This window comes from Thunnus albacares, chromosome 8 (assembly GCF_914725855.1).
Source record: "Thunnus albacares chromosome 8, fThuAlb1.1, whole genome shotgun sequence".
NCBI lineage: Eukaryota > Metazoa > Chordata > Actinopteri > Scombriformes > Scombridae > Thunnus > Thunnus albacares.
Genome location: NC_058113.1, coordinates 33,869,207 through 33,886,928, shown reverse-complemented (window position 1 = coordinate 33,886,928; position 17,722 = coordinate 33,869,207). Strand labels below are relative to the sequence as shown.

The 17,722-nt window shown below is 38.6% G+C and overlaps 1 protein-coding gene across 1 annotated transcript in view; it reads left to right on the top strand.

Moving 5' to 3' along the window:
• LOC122987200 (collagen alpha-6(VI) chain-like) overlaps positions 1-16,832 on the top strand; it is a 60,094-nt gene extending 43,262 nt beyond the window's left edge. The window contains exons 25-39 of the mRNA XM_044358952.1: positions 891-953; positions 2,349-2,411; positions 2,517-2,567; positions 2,858-2,893; positions 3,008-3,070; positions 4,132-4,194; positions 4,365-4,400; positions 4,494-4,530; positions 4,680-4,691; positions 6,115-6,596; positions 7,845-7,941; positions 10,867-11,517; positions 11,903-11,993; positions 13,463-13,598; positions 16,236-16,832. Coding sequence (XP_044214887.1) covers positions 891-953; positions 2,349-2,411; positions 2,517-2,567; positions 2,858-2,893; positions 3,008-3,070; positions 4,132-4,194; positions 4,365-4,400; positions 4,494-4,530; positions 4,680-4,691; positions 6,115-6,596; positions 7,845-7,941; positions 10,867-11,517; positions 11,903-11,993; positions 13,463-13,598; positions 16,236-16,286 — 1,932 coding nt within the window. The 3' untranslated portion in view covers positions 16,287-16,832. The remainder of the gene's footprint in view (positions 1-890; positions 954-2,348; positions 2,412-2,516; positions 2,568-2,857; positions 2,894-3,007; positions 3,071-4,131; positions 4,195-4,364; positions 4,401-4,493; positions 4,531-4,679; positions 4,692-6,114; positions 6,597-7,844; positions 7,942-10,866; positions 11,518-11,902; positions 11,994-13,462; positions 13,599-16,235) is intronic.
• The last annotated feature ends 890 nt before the right edge of the window (positions 16,833-17,722 follow it).

The window sequence follows — 17,722 nt, the reverse complement described above, 5'->3', positions numbered from 1 at the left end:
ACTTTTCCACGTGTTTCACAGATGAAAAAGATTGAATAACTTAGAAAGATTATCCTGGCAAAACCTGTTTTTCACCTGTTTTTAAGTCATAAACACAGGAGAGAAAACAATTTAGATCAGACTTAGAAAATGGATCACCAGAATTTGTTTTTGTCACTTGCCTTCAGGGCTTCCGTATCTCCTCCTTGTTCTTCATGTAAAAATCCAGCTCCCACTCTCATAAAGAATTTTCTGAAAATGTTTTTTGTTTGCAACTGATGTCAGTGAGCAATGATGTCTCTTTTTGTTTGTGTGTCACCTGAGGGAGACGTACCAGTAAGTAAACAGAAGAAGAAGAAAGGTTTGTGGTGTGAGAGAAATGGAGGAAAGTCTGATTAAGCTGTAAAGAGATTTAACGCCTTTACAACATTAAAACCAAGATCTACACAGACGACCAGAACCTGACGTTTCTGAAGCTTCATTTTACAAACTTCACTTACCTTCAGTTACAGTCCACATTTCCCACTTATCTTCATCCAGGATCTCACACACCATTTCAGCTTCTTTTGTCCTTTTTTTGCCTTTTCAGCGCAAACTTTACAAATGGCTGGTTGTTGTCCATGTTTGTTATAGTACAACACATGATAATTGGCATTTTCACTGGATTTGCAGGTCATCTACCTGCAGAACTCGAGATGTTTCTGAGCAGTGGTTCAGTGTGTTGTCTGTGTGATTACAGCCATAAGGTTTATGCTCCTTCCTGACTATTGAATACTAAGAAATCAGCACCAGTCGGTGGAAACAATCCTTCTGTGGTCTATCCAGTCTTCAGCTCGTCGTCATGTTTGTCTCCAGCTTTAGGTGTATGTAGCTCTGTTCTTCCTGCTCTGACTCTGTTGGTTTTCCTGCAGGGTGAAAATGGAAAACCTGGAGACCAAGGACAATTTGGACATCGGGGTCCTAATGGACAAAAGGTGTGTGACATCATTTCATGTGCCTCATCTGTAGTTCTACAAATACTTCACCATGTTAAGAATAGATAAAGGAAGGCCAGATTTAGGGGTACAACTAACAATTATTTTATTATCTGTCAATTATTTCCTCAATTAATCAATAAAAGTCTATAAAATCTCAGAACAGACTCAAAACAGCCAATTGTTGCAGCTCTAACCAGATTACATCTAAATATAGTTTTTGGCTATTGCAGGGTTAAGTCAGGGCCATAGCTGCCATTAAAAGGACCAGTTTGTATAGTTAGTATGTTTTAATCAGTATATAATCACCTGAAAACAAGAATTATTGTGTTGTCTTTACCTTAGAATGAGCCCTTTGTATCTATAGAGCAAGCAGGTCCTCTTCCACGGAGCCCGCCATGTCGTACTGTCATATTTCTATAGTAGCGAGTTTCATGGCCACTGTAGAGTCTCCTACATGCTTGGAAGTGGAGGCGGGGGGATGGGGATATTCAGTTTATTGCAATCTGCAACCTCACCGCTAGATGGCACTAAATCCTACACACTGGTCCTTTAAATGACACAGAGGTCACGTATTTCTTGTAATCTGGTGATTGTAATGACATGAGGACGAGTCTGCATTCTACAGTTATACATATATAACACATGAGGAGTAATTCTGATATTTTTACAGATGCAAGTCTGAGTATTCAGGCACACCAGTGCTTTCAGCAACATGCTAACATCAACATGCTAATATGCTCATGATGACTATGTTAGCAGGTTTAAAGCTCACCATGTTTACCATCTTAGTTAAGTATGCTCACATGCAACACAAAGCACAGCTGAGGCTGATGGGAATGTCATTGATTCTGCAGATAGTTGGTCAGAAACCAAAGTATTGGACATAAATGAAAAGTCAGACAGTCACCAAAGTTATTGTAATTCATCCTCTGGGAAATGTGAATAACTGAACCAAAATTCTTGACAATCCATCTAATACTTGTCAAAAAAATCACTAAAAACCAAAAGTCAACCTCAGTGTGGTGCTAGAGGAAAAGTCAGGGGATCACAAAAATCAGTAGGATTCATCCTCTGGGGTAAATGAATGTCTCAACCAAATTTCGTGACAATCCATCAAATAATTATTGAGATATTTCAATCTGGATTAAAAGTGGTGGACCGACCAACAGAGCAACAAACATTGCCATCCCTAAAGTCATGCTGTTAGCGTACTAATAAAAACTAAATAAACTAAAATAAACAGGGTTTATGGAAATTGTAGACCACAATATAGGAAGGTAAAATTTACAGAAAAGTAAAATTTTTTAAAAATAGTGAGAAAATTTAACAGTTCGGTTGACCTGATAAGTTCAGTACAGTGAAAGTTTAAACTGTTTGTTGATGTTGTTGAAGGGCCAACTAGGAGATCCAGGTGTAAAAGGTGGTCCAGGTTCACAGGGACACAGAGGAATGCCGGTAAGGAGCTGGGACACCTGCTGTGCTTGTATACACAGTATAATTTAAAGTGTATATTTATAGTCCACTCAGTGACTCTGACTGTCAGTGTTTGATCTGTTTCAGGGTCAGGATGGTGCAGATGGTCATGGATTTGCAGGACCCAAAGGTTCCAAGGTAGAGCAGACCATAATAACTTAAAAGAAGTGTTTCACATTTTAGGAAATCCTCCTTATGTCTGTCTTATCCAGATGGAACTAGGCCAGCAGTTTCCCCCTGCTTCCGGTCTTTGTGCTAAGCTTACTAGGCTAAACACGTCTTGGATCTGTCTTTGTACTGGAGGCACACAGATGAAAAGACAGACAAGAAGATGAAATCCTGAAATGCTCTTTTATTAATAAATGTATTCATATTAATACAAACGGCATGAGATATTTGAGTGACTACATCTTACTTTCTCTTTACAGGGAGATCCTGGTTTTCCTGGTTACCCTGGTTTACAGGTGAGTCCATTTATTTTACCTAAATTTAAAATAGAATTGCTTGATAAACTCTAAACAAGACTAAAACAAAACTGCTATAAATTCATGTATGAGTGTTTTTTTCCTTGATTTCAGGGTGAGGAGGGCCTGAAGGGAACCAAAGGATATAAGGGACGTGATGGGAACCAAGGTCGAAGGGTGAGCAACAACAAACACACCTGTGATTTTTCTTTCTCTTTAGTGACAATATTTCTGTTTCATCAGTGTGACTTTAAGTGGTGAAAAGTAAACGAGTACATTTACTCCATTACTGTACTTAAGTACGATTTTGAGGTACTTGTACTTGAGTATTTCCATGTGATGCTACTTTATACTTCCACTCCACTACATTTCAGAGGGAAATATTGTACTTTCTACTCCACTACATTTATTTGGCAGCTTTAGTTACATTTCATATGAAGATTTGACACAATGGATAATATTACAAGCTTTTAAAATACAACACATTGTTAAAGATGAAACCAGTGGTTTCCAACCTTTTTGGCTTTGGATGTCTTACAACGAGCAGTGTGTAGTCAGGGTCACATTTCACATGTCTATGAGTTGTTAACAGCTCCACCAAATAGTGATTTTTCCTTTTCTACTTCTCACATACTTTCATTTCAATAAATGTTCAAATGATCCAATATTTCAGCAAAAATCAAAGATTAGAGAAAAAGTCCAAAAACTGAAAACAGATTTGTGTATCAGAACTTTGTTTTTTCTTCTTTCCTCTCCCATTAATCATCTCACGACCCCTCAGATTTATCTGCTGACCCTTTGGAGGGGCCCGACCCCAAGGTTGGGAACCACTGGACTAAACTAGCTAACCGTGTATAAAGAAGTTGAAACTAGCTCCACCTCCAGCAGCTACAACAGTAACATGCTGCTCTAACACTGATGCTTCACTATTAATAATCTAATGATGTCATATATAATAATATATCAGTCAGAGGGACCAAACCACTACTTTTACTGCAATACTTTAACTACATCAAGCTCATAATACTTATGTACTTTTACTGCAATACTTTAACTACATCAAGCTCATAATACTTAAGGCTCATAATGTACTTTTACTGTAGTAGGATTTTTCATGCAGGACTTTTATTTGTAATGGAGTATTTTTACATTGTTGTACTAGTGCTTTTACTGAAGTGAAGGATCGGAGTACTTCTTCCACTACTGGTGACTTTTTATTTCTTATCCGACTGGTGCAGGGAAACCCAGGCAGACCGGGAGAATCAGGCACAATTGGAGACCCGGGAGGTCCAGGACACAGAGTGAGTGAGGGATGGAAGGAGTATCATCATCAAAATCATCATCATCTTTTAAAAGAAAAGGAAATCCTACCAACTTTTCTCTTAGAGTAGAAGCAGACAGTCAGTACTGATTCGTTGAGTTGAGTTGAAAGAGTCAAGGTTAATAATTCTTCTTATTTTTCTCCATCCAGGGTCCCAGAGGTCCCCCTGGAGTCAAAGGCTTGACTGTAAGTCCACCTTAAAGTCATTTCATCTGTCACCATTAAAGGAAAATATCTAAACATGCACATGGTATTTTCACTTCCTTTCTGTTGTGTTAGGAATGTGAGCTGATCACCTACATCAGAGACAACTGTGGTAAGTGTTGTAGCATTGATTTACTGAGACAAAAAATAGTCAAAAGTGAAAACAAATGTCTACAATTTCATGTGAATGAAGTGCAAACTTGTTTTAATTGCCTCAGTAACTCTCCAGCACAAATCTTATGATTTTTCTCCTCCACACAGCATGCTGCCACGGTATGTATCTCCATTTTGTTACCCTGAAAATATGGTAAGTACAGTAAGATTTACTCTTGAGATGTTTGATTTTTTTGGTGTGGTTTTTCATCTCTGTAACGTTTGTTGATTTTGGCAGCATGACTCTAGGGATGGTGTTTCCCGTTTGTCGGTCCACCACTTTGGTTCAGACTGAAATATCTCAGCAGCTATCAGATGGATTGACATGAACTTTGGTTCACACATTCACATTCCCCACAGGATGAATTGTAATAACTTTGATCTCCTGACTTTTAATCTAATGAGCAAATTTAGCCTCACAGAGCCGCTAGCAGGTCTGTAGACTCTTAGTCTTGTTAAAAGAAATGTTTGTGTTGAAAAATGACTGTTAGTGTCTGTTATTCAAGGTTTGCCTTCCACCTTCACGTTTAAGGGAGTTAAGCTGGGATAAACATGAAGTCACCAAACTACATGTATAATAATGGAGTAATAAGAATGACAAAGATATATAGGATATCCTTTTCCAACTTTGTGGTTCAGAACCCTGACGTCACATTAAATAAACTAACTTCAGCATTTAACAAAGCCTGGATTCAAATGCCAGACTTAAAATTTGAGGTATTGCCCCAGTCAAGGAGTAAAGAGAGTTAAGCTCAGTCTGTAAACACCCACACAGTCCTGAGAAAAGGTCTAATAAGACAAAATAAAACACACCTGTGTGAGTGGACCATAGGGTGTGCGCATTTGTTGTCTTTGTAAACTTTGTTATCTCCTTAACCAGGTAGCACACTCCTGGTTAAGTACTTAGAATAGGTATAAATATGTCCAAAAACATAACTTTAATTCACAATTTTTGAAGGTTACTTGTGGTGTTCCCCAAGGCTCAGTGTTTGGCCCATTATTGTTTATTTTGTAAATAAATGATATAAGTTTCCAAATTATTAAAATGTATTTTATTTGCAGATGATACTACTTTATTTTGTTGTGGTAAGAAACCACTTTAGGATGCAGAGTTGGTCTGATTCTAACAACCCTAACTAACACTGAATTAAGTAAAACTAAATGTATCATCTTTGTTAATTCTTTAAAAGTTTACAAAGCAAACACATGATACAGGATGTTGAAAATGAAAGTGTATGAAATTAAATTTCTTGTAGTGATAATAGATATTAAATTATGCTGGAAGCCACATATACATTACATACCTGATATCATTACATCAATATCTTCCTGCCTAACTACAATGTAAGAATGAGCAGCGAGGAAAGCTTACATGCCTGAATTTGTGTGACAGTACAGTGAACCTGTGTCTGTTCATGTTTGTTGACCTCGTTCCACCACTGACAGCTGTGTCGCAGTTTGACAGACATTTGTCCAGTTTTGGGTTTTAAGTGTACAGTAGTTTTACATTATTCTCCACTTTTCTCATCATTAACCCCTCCAGGTCAGTCAAAGTGTCCGGCCTACCCCACTGAGCTGGTGTTCGGCCTGGACATATCGAAGGACGTGGCCATCGAGAGGCAGCGCACTGCCCTTCTTTCTCTGCTGGAGGACATCTCCATTGCTGAGAGCGACTGTCCGACGGGCGCCCGCGTGGCTGTAGTGGGATACAATGACCAAACCAAGTACCTGATCCGTTTCCAGGACTACCGCCACAAGACTCAGCTGAATGACTCTGTGATAAACATCACCCTGGAGGGCACATCCGACCGGCACTTGGGAGCCGCCATGCGCTTCGTAGGTCAGAACGTCTTCAAACGCTCCCGTGCAGGAGCTCTGATGAGGAAGGTGGCCGTGTTTTTCTCCAACGGACAGACGCAGAATATCAACGACATCATTTCCGCTGTAATGGAGTACCGGGCCCTAAACATCATCCCTGTAGTCATCTCACTGAGCGGCGATCCTGATGTTAGGAGAGCGATGGAGGTGGGTTTGATTTGTCAGCAGAGCTCTTTGGCCTCATAGGAATCACATCCAAACAAACATGTTGTCGCTTCAGCTTTTAAAGTGTCATCCTGGAGTGAGCGATCACTTCAAACTAAATCAAATTAGAGCTGAAACGATTAGTCAATTAATCAACTGACATGAACAATTATTGTCAACTACTTTGATAATTCATTAATTGTTTCAGTCATTTTTCAAGCAAACATTCTCAGGTTCAAGCATCTGAAATGCTGTTTTTGTCACATATTGTTGTAAACTGAACATCTTTGGGTTTTGGACCACTGGAGAAACAAAACAAGACATCTGAAAATGTCACATCGGTCTCTGGGAAGTTGTGATGGGCATTTTTCACTTTTTGACATTTCATTGACGAAACGATTATTTGATTAACCAAAAAAATAACCGGCAGGTTGATTGATAATGAAAACAATCCTTATTGAATCAAATGTCAGGACAGTGTCTAATGCTGGGATCAGACTACATGATAGTTTTAGGGCTGCAACTAACTATTATTTTTATTATTGATTAATCTGCGGATTATTTTCTTGATCTTGATCAACTTATCATTTGGTGTATAAACCATCATAAAACAGAGAAAAATGCCCATCACAATATGCAAGAGCACAAGGTGATGTCATTAAATGTCTTTTTTTGTCCTACCAACAGTCCAAAACCCAAAAATATACAATTTACTATCATGTAAAATGCTGAAAAATTCTCACATTTGACAAATTATAACCATCAAATATTTGGCTCTACACATTACTTTAACGATTAATTGACTATCAAAATAGTTGCAAAATAATCTTTTGATCAGGCAATAAAAGATTTCTTAAACTTGTGTCGTGACTTTGCCGAGAGACATTGCAGACAGTTTATGTGTTTTCATCCACCTGTTTATTTATGTAACAAAATGCAGTGTAAACAGACTTAGTGAATAAATGTCACAAATGTCACTGAAGAGCTGAAAACATCATATCTGTGTGGAGCAATGAGGAGACTGTAACCTTCCTCAAATCTTTACGTGAAACTAACAGAAATGTCATGTTTTCCACATGGTTTTCCATCATTTGAGCTTTGACTGACACTCTTTTAATGACGTCATTTCATTGTGTCTTCTTCCTCTGCAACGGTTTAATGACACCGACTGGAGAAAAGCCACTGAAGTAAAATTCTTTTTGGCAGGTGTATATTGAGCAGTAAATAATGACAGCTGCTGTTTCATCTCAGGTTGACGACACAGGACACTCCATCTTCATAGAGTTGGGGAGGCCGCGGGACCAGGCTGCCAATCTGAGAAAAGTCAAGAACTGTGCGATCTGTTTCGGTAAGCTCTGAGCCTCATGCTTGAATTAACATTTCATATCAATCATCCAGTAATTTTCTGTCAAAACTGTGTTTCATTTGTAATTTCTGCATGTTTGGCTCTGAAAGGTTGTGCTGAAAAAGTGATTAAAGTGTGAGATTAAACTGAAAAGAAGGCTGAGCCCACGCATCCTGTCGAGAAAACTCATATTGGTCGTTTGCATCCAGAATCAAATTCTTTCTGTCACTATCCAGTATTCATGATCATAGGTTAAGTCAGACACAACACGAGGGGGGGGTGGATGTGTGTATTTACTGCCAGACTGACAACTTACTACTAACCTTTTCCTCTGCTCCGCTCGCATCCACCGTCACTTCTCTGCCCCTCGCTCTTTCCTACTCGCTACGCAAACATGCTCCTTAATGGAGCCACGCTACCAATAGTTTCCCAGGCAATGACAGAGGTTGACTCACGTACCAGAACAGTGCTGCACAGAGACTCCCAAACGCTATCAAATATTAAAAAATTTTTTTGGGCTGTCAGTATAGAGAAACACAGATTCAGTAAACGTTCAGTAAACGTTGAGTACAGTTAGACCCAGCAGTCTCCATTAGGTTGGGCGAGTTCAAAGTTGTGAAAAGTGTTTTGAATACACCCCCGTTTTCACAGGTAATTTGTTAGTCTGTCCCTTCCGCCGCAGGATTACTCCTGGAAAGCTATTGATGTAGCATTTTTCTCCTTATGAAAATGACACGGACCAATGAGAATTTAATCAGACGAGAGCATATCGACCAACTAATTGACTAGTCGACCAGCAGACTACAGTCGTACAAAATATAACTTACTGATAACAGATGTCATTTTTCTCATCACAGCTTATTGTAATATTCATTTGGCTAAAAATGATTCATACGCAAATATACAATATGTTCTGTGCTGCACTTCAAGACAAGAGACGTATTTTATTGCTTATCCACCAATATATCCTGCTTCTGAGTCACGTTTGGTTGATTAAAAGTTCTGATTTGTTATCTTAGGAAATAATGGCATCAAACACACCATTTCTGTGAGACCACCACCTAAACATGTTTGTGAAGAACGAATCTGTTTGGTCAAATTGGCTAAAATTGTGAAATTAAAACAGTATTGGAATTAACGCATATAAATTTAATTTCTGGAAGGTTAATTAGAGTTAATTTCAGCGCCATGCACTGTTCAAATAATATGGCGCCACTACAATATTAATGCCGCTCGTCATCTGTTGGCAGTATTAGAATTAACAAGCTTTTATTTCATCGGGATTTTCATGAGCCTTGTATTTTTTTTTCTTTATCTGCAATAGATTTGTAAAAAATGATGTAAACATTTTAATGTAAACTATGAAAGTCACAACTTTCATCAAGGAGCCAAATATTTTAACTGGAGGGCCGGATTTGGCCCAAGGGCCACTACTTGCCAACCACTGTTCTTTGGTGTGCCTCTATAGGTGTGTTCCCAATACTGTTTTTATTTGCATTTTTTTGATTTGCACATAAAAAAAAACCTGAGTGGAAACACCAGAAATTCAATAAAAATCTTGAAATATCACAAATAAGTTTTTACACTTGGCTGAGGTGGAAACAGATTTAACAATTTAATCATGGCGTCCATCTACGTTTCCGCTCTACCAGAGAAAAGAAAAAACGGCAGCAGATGAAAAACATCAGATCAGTGTGAAATGATGAGGAGACTGTAACGTTCCTCAAAATAATACATGAAAAAACCTGAAATGATTGTCTATTGTATTTGTTCACAGTTTGAACTTTGATTGCCAGTCTTTTAATGACATCATCTCATTATCTCCTCTTCTTCTGCAATTGTTTAATGGCACCAACTGGCAACTTCTAATATTCTTGAACGTCAGAAGATGGAAACGCACATTTATTAGAATTTTCTTTTGCAGATATTCTGGGAATACTGTTAAAATTTACACTAAATTTGGATGGACACCTGGCTTATGATGGCAGGCTTTTCACCTTGCTTTTGAGTGTGGCCATTCAGAACAGCTGTGAACACTTTTGCCTTATGTAATCATACATTTGTTTGTTTGTTTCAAGCATGCCCTGACCTTCATCCCAACAGAAATCTGGTTTGATGAAGCCAACAGAATTTTATCGTTGACAAAAGCAGAGACTCAATCCTGAAGTCACTAAATTGGACCCTCTCTGTCCATCAGCTGTACCTTCAGATTTTGTCCATGAATCTCAAAAACTCTGCTGGTGACAAGGAGCCACCTTGTCCCGAGCCCAACCGAGAATATGCTTGACTTACTGGTGAGAATATGGACACTCATGTCATGGCCCCGATGACTCATAGCAATGGCTCAAGCACTTGATATTTCTGAGGTACAACCCACAAAACACCCAGGGGAAGTCCCAATCCAAATCCACAAAGTTCATGTCCCTGCTAGTATCCTCGCAAGAGTGAGCTGTTCCAGTGAGGATCTCCACATCACTTCTAAATCCAAAGTTCACAATCAGCCAGTCTTCTTTACAGCACAAGATTCCCTGGGAATTTTAGCTGTGTGATACTTGATAGTTGGAGCACACCCTTCAGTGCCCTTTCTTAAAAATGGCAACTACCACCCACATCTATTCGAAAGGCCTTATCAACGGAAAAAGCCCAACAACATCCAGAGTTTTAAGACCCTTAGTAACCTTCACATTTTCTGGCTCAGACTCCTCCACTGAGGGCATGTTGTTAGGGTTCAGGAGTTCCTCAAAGTTATTACAAATTTCAGCTGTAAACTGTTACGTAAAGAAGGCAGTAAATACCAACATTTGCAAAATTGCAAATCAGGTCAAAATTTTTAAATACCATCATAAATATTTTACAGAGAGACAAATCCGGAGCCATTTTCCAACCACAGTATCCGGTTTCTGAATATTTCCTCTATTGTTTTTTCAGACCCCTGCAGACGTACACAGGAGTGTGCCTCCATCCAGGAACCAGTGCGGCCTCAGGAGGTGGACGTGGACCTGGTGATGGTGGCGGACAGCTCCAGGCAGATGCAGGCTGACGAATACACTGGCATGCAGCAGCTGTTGGGCTCTGTGGTGGAGCAGCTGGTTGTGAGTCCGCAACCCCAACGGGCCAGGAACCAGGCCCGAGTAGCTGTAGTCCAGCAGAGCGGCACTAAGGCTAAGGTGGAGTTTGGCCTGCAGGAGTACGCGAACCACCAGCTGATGAAGAAACACCTGGTCCAGACAATGCAACAGCAGGGCGGCTCCTCGGTGCTGGGACAGACGCTGGAGTTCTCCCTGAAGGAGGTGCTGCTGAAGGCCAGACAGCCTCGCAGGAGCAAGGTACTGCTGACCGTGGTGGGCACCCACACGGCTTACAAGGATCAGGCAAAGCTGCACTACATCTCCCAGAAGGCCAAGTGTGAGGGGGTGGCCATGTTTGTGGTGGCGGTGGGTGGGCGCTACAACCAGACGCAGGTGGAGAATCTGGCCAGTTTCCCTGTACAGCAGCACCTGCTCCACATTGGGCGGCTGAAGGCTGACGAGCAGGGCTACACCCAGCGCTTCTTCAGAGTCTTCCTCTCCGCCCTCAACAGTAAGAGCAGATGGTTACAGTCATAAAATCACAGGTTGTCTTTAACTTTTCTGCACAGTTTTCTGTCTCCAGATATCATCCAGTTCACAATAACAAGGATATTTGGAGGGGCGGGTCGTCCACTAATTAGGAAGTCGGTGGTTCGATCCCCAACTCCTCCTGTCTGCATGTCGAAGTGTCCCGATGGTTGTGCCAGCACCCATCAGTGCATGAGTGTGTGTGTGTGTGTGTGTGAATGGATGATTGAGCAGCAGAAACATTGTAAAGCACTTCGCATTTATATAAAAGCATCATATAAATGCAGCCAGTTACCATTTCAAAACATTTCTTCATATTGTTTCTTAGCAACAACAAACATGAATTTATTCTCCTCTGCTTGTTTCAGAGGGAATTAACTCATATCCTCCTCCTTCTTTAAAACGGACCTGCAACCAGCTGCCAGACCTGACAGACGAAGACCAACTTTTCCATAACGGGTAAGTCACTCAGACAGGTAACATTTAGACACTTTTGGCCAACAAAGCTGAAAAATACGACTTTAAAGCCAAAAGCTTTCCAAATATGGTTTTAGTTACTCAGCTTTCATGAAATCCTGCTCTGTGATTCATCAACTGATTCTGATAAAGACACTCAGATTAGAGAGAGCAGGACAGTCTGTTAGGAGCTAGTTTGGTTATTTGCAATAATAAATAATTATTGAAGATAATTATTTAAAAAAAGATAATAAAAGTGTATGAGGCCCAACAAGTCTTTACCAGGAAGATAAAGGTGGTGATGAAGATACTTGTTGGAACTGTAGTTTCAGAGAAAAGGAGGAATCTGGAAAGTATCTAGTAATCTAGACCTTCAGGTTAAAACTGGACTGTATTAGTTTGAATAAAGGTGACATAACCTTTGTTTCAACAGCATTTCAGTGACTTTATTTAAATATAAAGAAGTTCTTAACTACACAAATTTTAGTAATACTGACGTCCAAATTTTTCAGCACAAATCCAGTAGCCACCAAAACAAGTCTGTAAATGTTTCTGATAATAAATAAAATAAAAATGTCACATTTTTTGAGATGTAGCTGTTTAATTATATTTTCTGTTTTTTTCTCTTTTTTTTGCCTAAAGATATAAAGGTATGGAGGCAAAAAAAACATCAGAGTCTGTCTAGAAATCTACCATGTGTTATTGGGTATCATGTCCAGATAAGGATTTAAGTTGCCATTAATAATTTTATTAATGTTGTCATGTGATCAGTTGTTAATACACAAATATTGATTAGTGCAGCTTTAAGTCAATAAGATGCATACAGTCCTTTACAGCCACTTTAATATGAATATTTGATCTGTCAGTGTGTAATGTGTTGGTGATGAACCTACAGAGAATTATCAGTGACTCTGCAGCTCCTCTCGGCTTTACGCTTTATAGTGAGTTTCAGCTCATTGTTTATCTGTCCGGCTGCAACTTTACTGTTTTGGTTCACTCTCAGCGCTCTCATAGCGTCATTTTGGGCCGCAGCAGGCAGCTGTTTTCAGAGAAAAAGCTGTAAAAAGCCACTGTACACAACCTGCTCAGCACCAAACGGCAAACAATCACAGTTAGCTGTAGACTAGCTGGTGAACATAGTGGAGCATTTAGCAGCTAAAGAGCCAGATATTTCCCTCAGGAGTTGGTAGAGAGTAAAAGCAGAACTAAAAGAGAGTGAATATTGGACTTACATTCACCAGCTGGACAGAAACACAACTCTGGATGTGGAAATAAGCAACTGTTTGCTAACAAGTTCAACATATCAACTTGAAAGCTGATGATATGTTGAGAGTTGAGTTCACTACTTGTTTCTGATGACAACTAGTTGACAAATAAAGAGTAAAAAGTGTGACTGAAGATGTAACTTTTATGACTGTGTTACTGAGAATAATTTACCGTGAATCAGTGAACGTCTGCTGCTGTGTGTCCAGTGACGGGTCGGCAGAGCTGATGGATGAGGATGTGGAGTTTAAGGAGCAGATGGGAGTAATGACTTGGACCAGACAGCTGGATGTCATCGACACATCAACCGGCGAGGACAGACAGCATCTGGAGTTAACCTCAATGGTAGCACACACACCACTTTACACACAAAAACACACACTGTCAGCAGCTGATGATCAGAACTGGATTAAAAATATCTGTGAACACATTTCATGGTTTGTTTTAAGCTCCTTTTGTGTCAGAATGGTGGAGTTTGATACAGTAAATTGTCTGGTTTGGAGAAATATTGTTATGCATTACCACATTTATTAAACGTCTTCCAGCGGCTTTTGGCATCCTCTAGTGGTTTGTTTTCCTCAGACTTTGAATTTGTCTCAGTTACGGATACGTCTGATGATTGTCTACATTTTTCTCTTTGTCAAGAAATCCCACATGCAGACTCAAACCAACAATGAACTCATCTAGTGTTGTGTTGTGATATGTCACATCACTATGAACACACACACACTGTAGTTTATTTTGACTCAATTCCATTTATATAGCAATATGAAGGTGTTGATTGTGCTACTGCTCACATCTCATGAGGGCACATAGAATTGTACAGTGAGTTTGTACAGGTATAAGGGTTTGCTGAATCTGACTTGGAAGAAAGCTGTATTGGTTACGATAAGTGTAACCTAGATGGTTTTTTATGTCCTGGTGACATAACTTTTGTTTAAACCACATTTTAGTGACTTTTTTCAATGTAAAGCAGATTGTAACTACACTGAGGACTGTGAGCAAGATGTTAGAAATACTGAGGTCCAAGTTTTTCGAGCACAACTGTCAAATTTAAAGATACGGAAGCAAAAGAACATCAGAATCTGAACTGACCTTTGTAAGCCTAAGTGGGGGTTGATCAGTGATGCTCAACAGACTCAGGAAGACCTCCTAAGAAACCATTTCAATAAGCTGAATTATGACACAAACTTAAAGCATGAAATGACCCTAAAGGCCACTTGGACTGGAGAAAAACAACTCTCACCTTAGATGGAGCACGGACTCTTATCACCAAAGCCATGAACTAACCCACATTCCTGACGACTTTGTGAAGCCTCCCTGAAAATCTGAGGCAAACCTGAAATTCATGTAAATTAAATGTCTAATTGAATTAATATTTGTCATGTAAATACAAGAAGAATGGTATAACTTTCAAAGGTGTATGACTATCTACTAAAGAGATATAAGACTTAGATTTTATTGACCTTTTATATTACAGGTAACAATACTGCCCTCTATTGACAAGAGTTAAATTCCCTTATGTGAAGAGATAATGAATGTTTGATAACCATGTGTTTGTTTTTTAAAATCACCCAAGTGTTTAACTTGTGATCTATTAACCTCATAGGCAAACATATTTTAAAAGCTAAATTAGACGAGTAGTTGTGTTGAAAGAATTAAGTTTCTGAAGTAATGGGAAAGTAAAGATATAATGTTTGAAGGATTTGAGTTTAAAGTTTTCTTTTTTTGTTAAACAATAGTCACATTGAATGCTTTTATATTATGAAGTAAGAGTTCTGCTCATCTTATATTTAAATATGTTTCTGAAAGTAATATAATAACATAAGTGTTGCCTAACTTTATTTCCTTTCACTATAGTATTAAACTTTATTTCAGTAGATGGTTTAAGATGTGTAGATAGTTTGAGAAAGTTGAACCAATGAAGGTTGTATGCTTAGATATCATGAAGTGTTAATATGAGGGTTAATGTTTGTTATTAGGAGAACTGACTTCTTATGAAACATAAGTAAACTGCTTAGCTGTTATCAATCAGAAAATATCATGAAATGCTTGAACATTATGAAAAGAATGTATTTACAGCTTAAATGTGAAATATGAGGCCACAGTGACTCTGAAGTGTGATTCTTGCGTGTTAAAACTCAGAATTAGACTTCTACAAAATTCCTTTACTCCAGGAGATGCAGGCTGCAAACCACCAGTCACACCTAAAGCCCTAGAACAAAGAAATTGAATATTCATCAATAATTCGGCACAAAAACCTTTAGACCCAAACTCCTCCCGTTTTATCGTAACTTATAAAAACAGCCTCAAAAAGATTCCTCTTTGAGCCGGCCTCCAAGTACTCAAGAAAATTCTTAAGACGTCTCTTTTATTTGTTTTTCAACCAAATATATCCGTATTTAACCTTTTATTGCAACAAGTTAATTTGTTTCTGTTATATTAGTAACATTATCTCGTATTTCCACGTATAGTAATTTTATTTTGAAGTTAACACAGTACGCTTACTGTAATTTATTTTACAGTAAGTTTACTGTGTTTTTATTTAAAGTAGCAAATGTAAAATGAAACAGTAATTTTATGGTACTGTATCTACTTTTACAGTAGCTGTACGTAACTGTAAAATAAAATATAGTAATTTTATGCTACTGTGTAATGGATTACAGCACCAGACATTGGTGAGATTTAAATTTCAATAAATGAGTACAGAACCAACTCTTTAAATGACAATTATTTATTATCTGTTGAACAGCAACTACTGCATTTTACTTATTACTTATTTTCACTGCCATCTTTTAATTGCTATATTTCTATAACTCCACTGTCTGAGCCGTCTGTGTGTAATGTGTTGTGTGTCGCTCTCGCTGAATCTGACCTGGAAAAAAGTTTTAAAATAAAATATGATAAAAATATGGAAATGTTCTTGCATTAGTCTCACTGTTTAGTGTAACACTTGAATGTCTCTCCTGTGTCTCCATCCAGAAACCTGTTTTCTCAAACATGACGTCGGCGGCTGCCAGAACTACACCTTAATGTGGTTCTTCGACAGCAAACGTGGGGAATGCTCCCCCTTCTGGTACGGCGGCTGCAGCGGCAACAGCAACCGCTTTGAGACGCAGAAGGCTTGTGAGAAGCTTTGTCTGACGAAGAGTCGATGAGGAGGATGTTGGGCGAAGAAGATGAGAAAACTTTCAGAAAAAAGCACATTTTCAAGGAAATAACCAAGGAGACTTCACAGATATTTTTAAATTTCTTATTCACGGCTGGGCTTTTTGTCACATGGAGTTTCCTTTAATTTTCTTCTTGAATGAATGCAAGTTTTGTTCTTCTGAAAAAAGCAGCTTTATTTTTATGAGTATGGAGATGTTTTTTTTTTTCCACTGGTGATTTGCACTCTTTCTGTTGGATGTTGATTCCAGTTGCTGGAAATGCTTCTTTCAGGACTTTTATGAAGAGATCAGGTGCTGTTTTGGAAAAAAAGAGGAGCTGGATAAATCTGGATTTAGTAGCATTTCTGAAGCAACAATCAATCATTTTATATTTTGTTCTGTTTCCGATTAAAATTCATATTTCACATTACTCATCAAAACTCAGCATTGTCTATCAATATCAAAAACTGCAGATTCATTTTCAAATCCTGTTATCAATTAGCCAATCAGAGGGCTTTTTCCTTTCCCTGAGGTGAGGGACTAATTGATGTTGATCCTGTGCAGCTTGGTCTGGTTTGGTTCCAGACTGCAGCTAATGATTATTTTTATTAGCGATTAATCTGTCAGTTGTTTTCTCCATTAATCGATTAGCTGTTTGGTAAATGTTGAAAAATGTTGATCAGTGTTTCCCAAAGTCCAACATGACATCCTCAAATGTCTTGTTTTGTCCACAACCCAAAGATATTCAGTTTATTGTCATAAGGGATTAAGGAAACCAGAAAATATTCACATTTAACAAACTGGAATCAGAGAATTTGGACTTTTTTTTCTTAAAAATGGCTCCAAATGGGAGCGCCCTGGTAGCTGAATGGTTACTGCATATGCCACATAAGCATTTTTCATATCAGGGACAACACACATTAACATCAATATGATGTAAATGTGTCAGATTTGCAGTCTCCGTGCAGGTCGAACAAACAAGACATACAAAAAGCAAACAAAAACATCAAAGCACATGTAAGCATATGTTGTGTATTGATTGCTGATCCATTTGCTAGACTCAAACATGTTTGAGGACTGTGCAGCCTCAGTGGAAACATGAGCTCTCTTAAAAATGCTTTCTAGGTCAGTAAGTTCAAGGAAAATATCAAACAGCTGATCATCACTGCCAGGAAAATCCTGATTAAATAAATCTCTTGATGTATAATATCATGTATAATACAACTAGAGTTAAAATGATGTGTAACAAATGCAACCTGCAGTTTCCAGTAGAGCAGATCAGTACTGCGTCATAGCCACAAAGTGTCACTAAAGCACTAG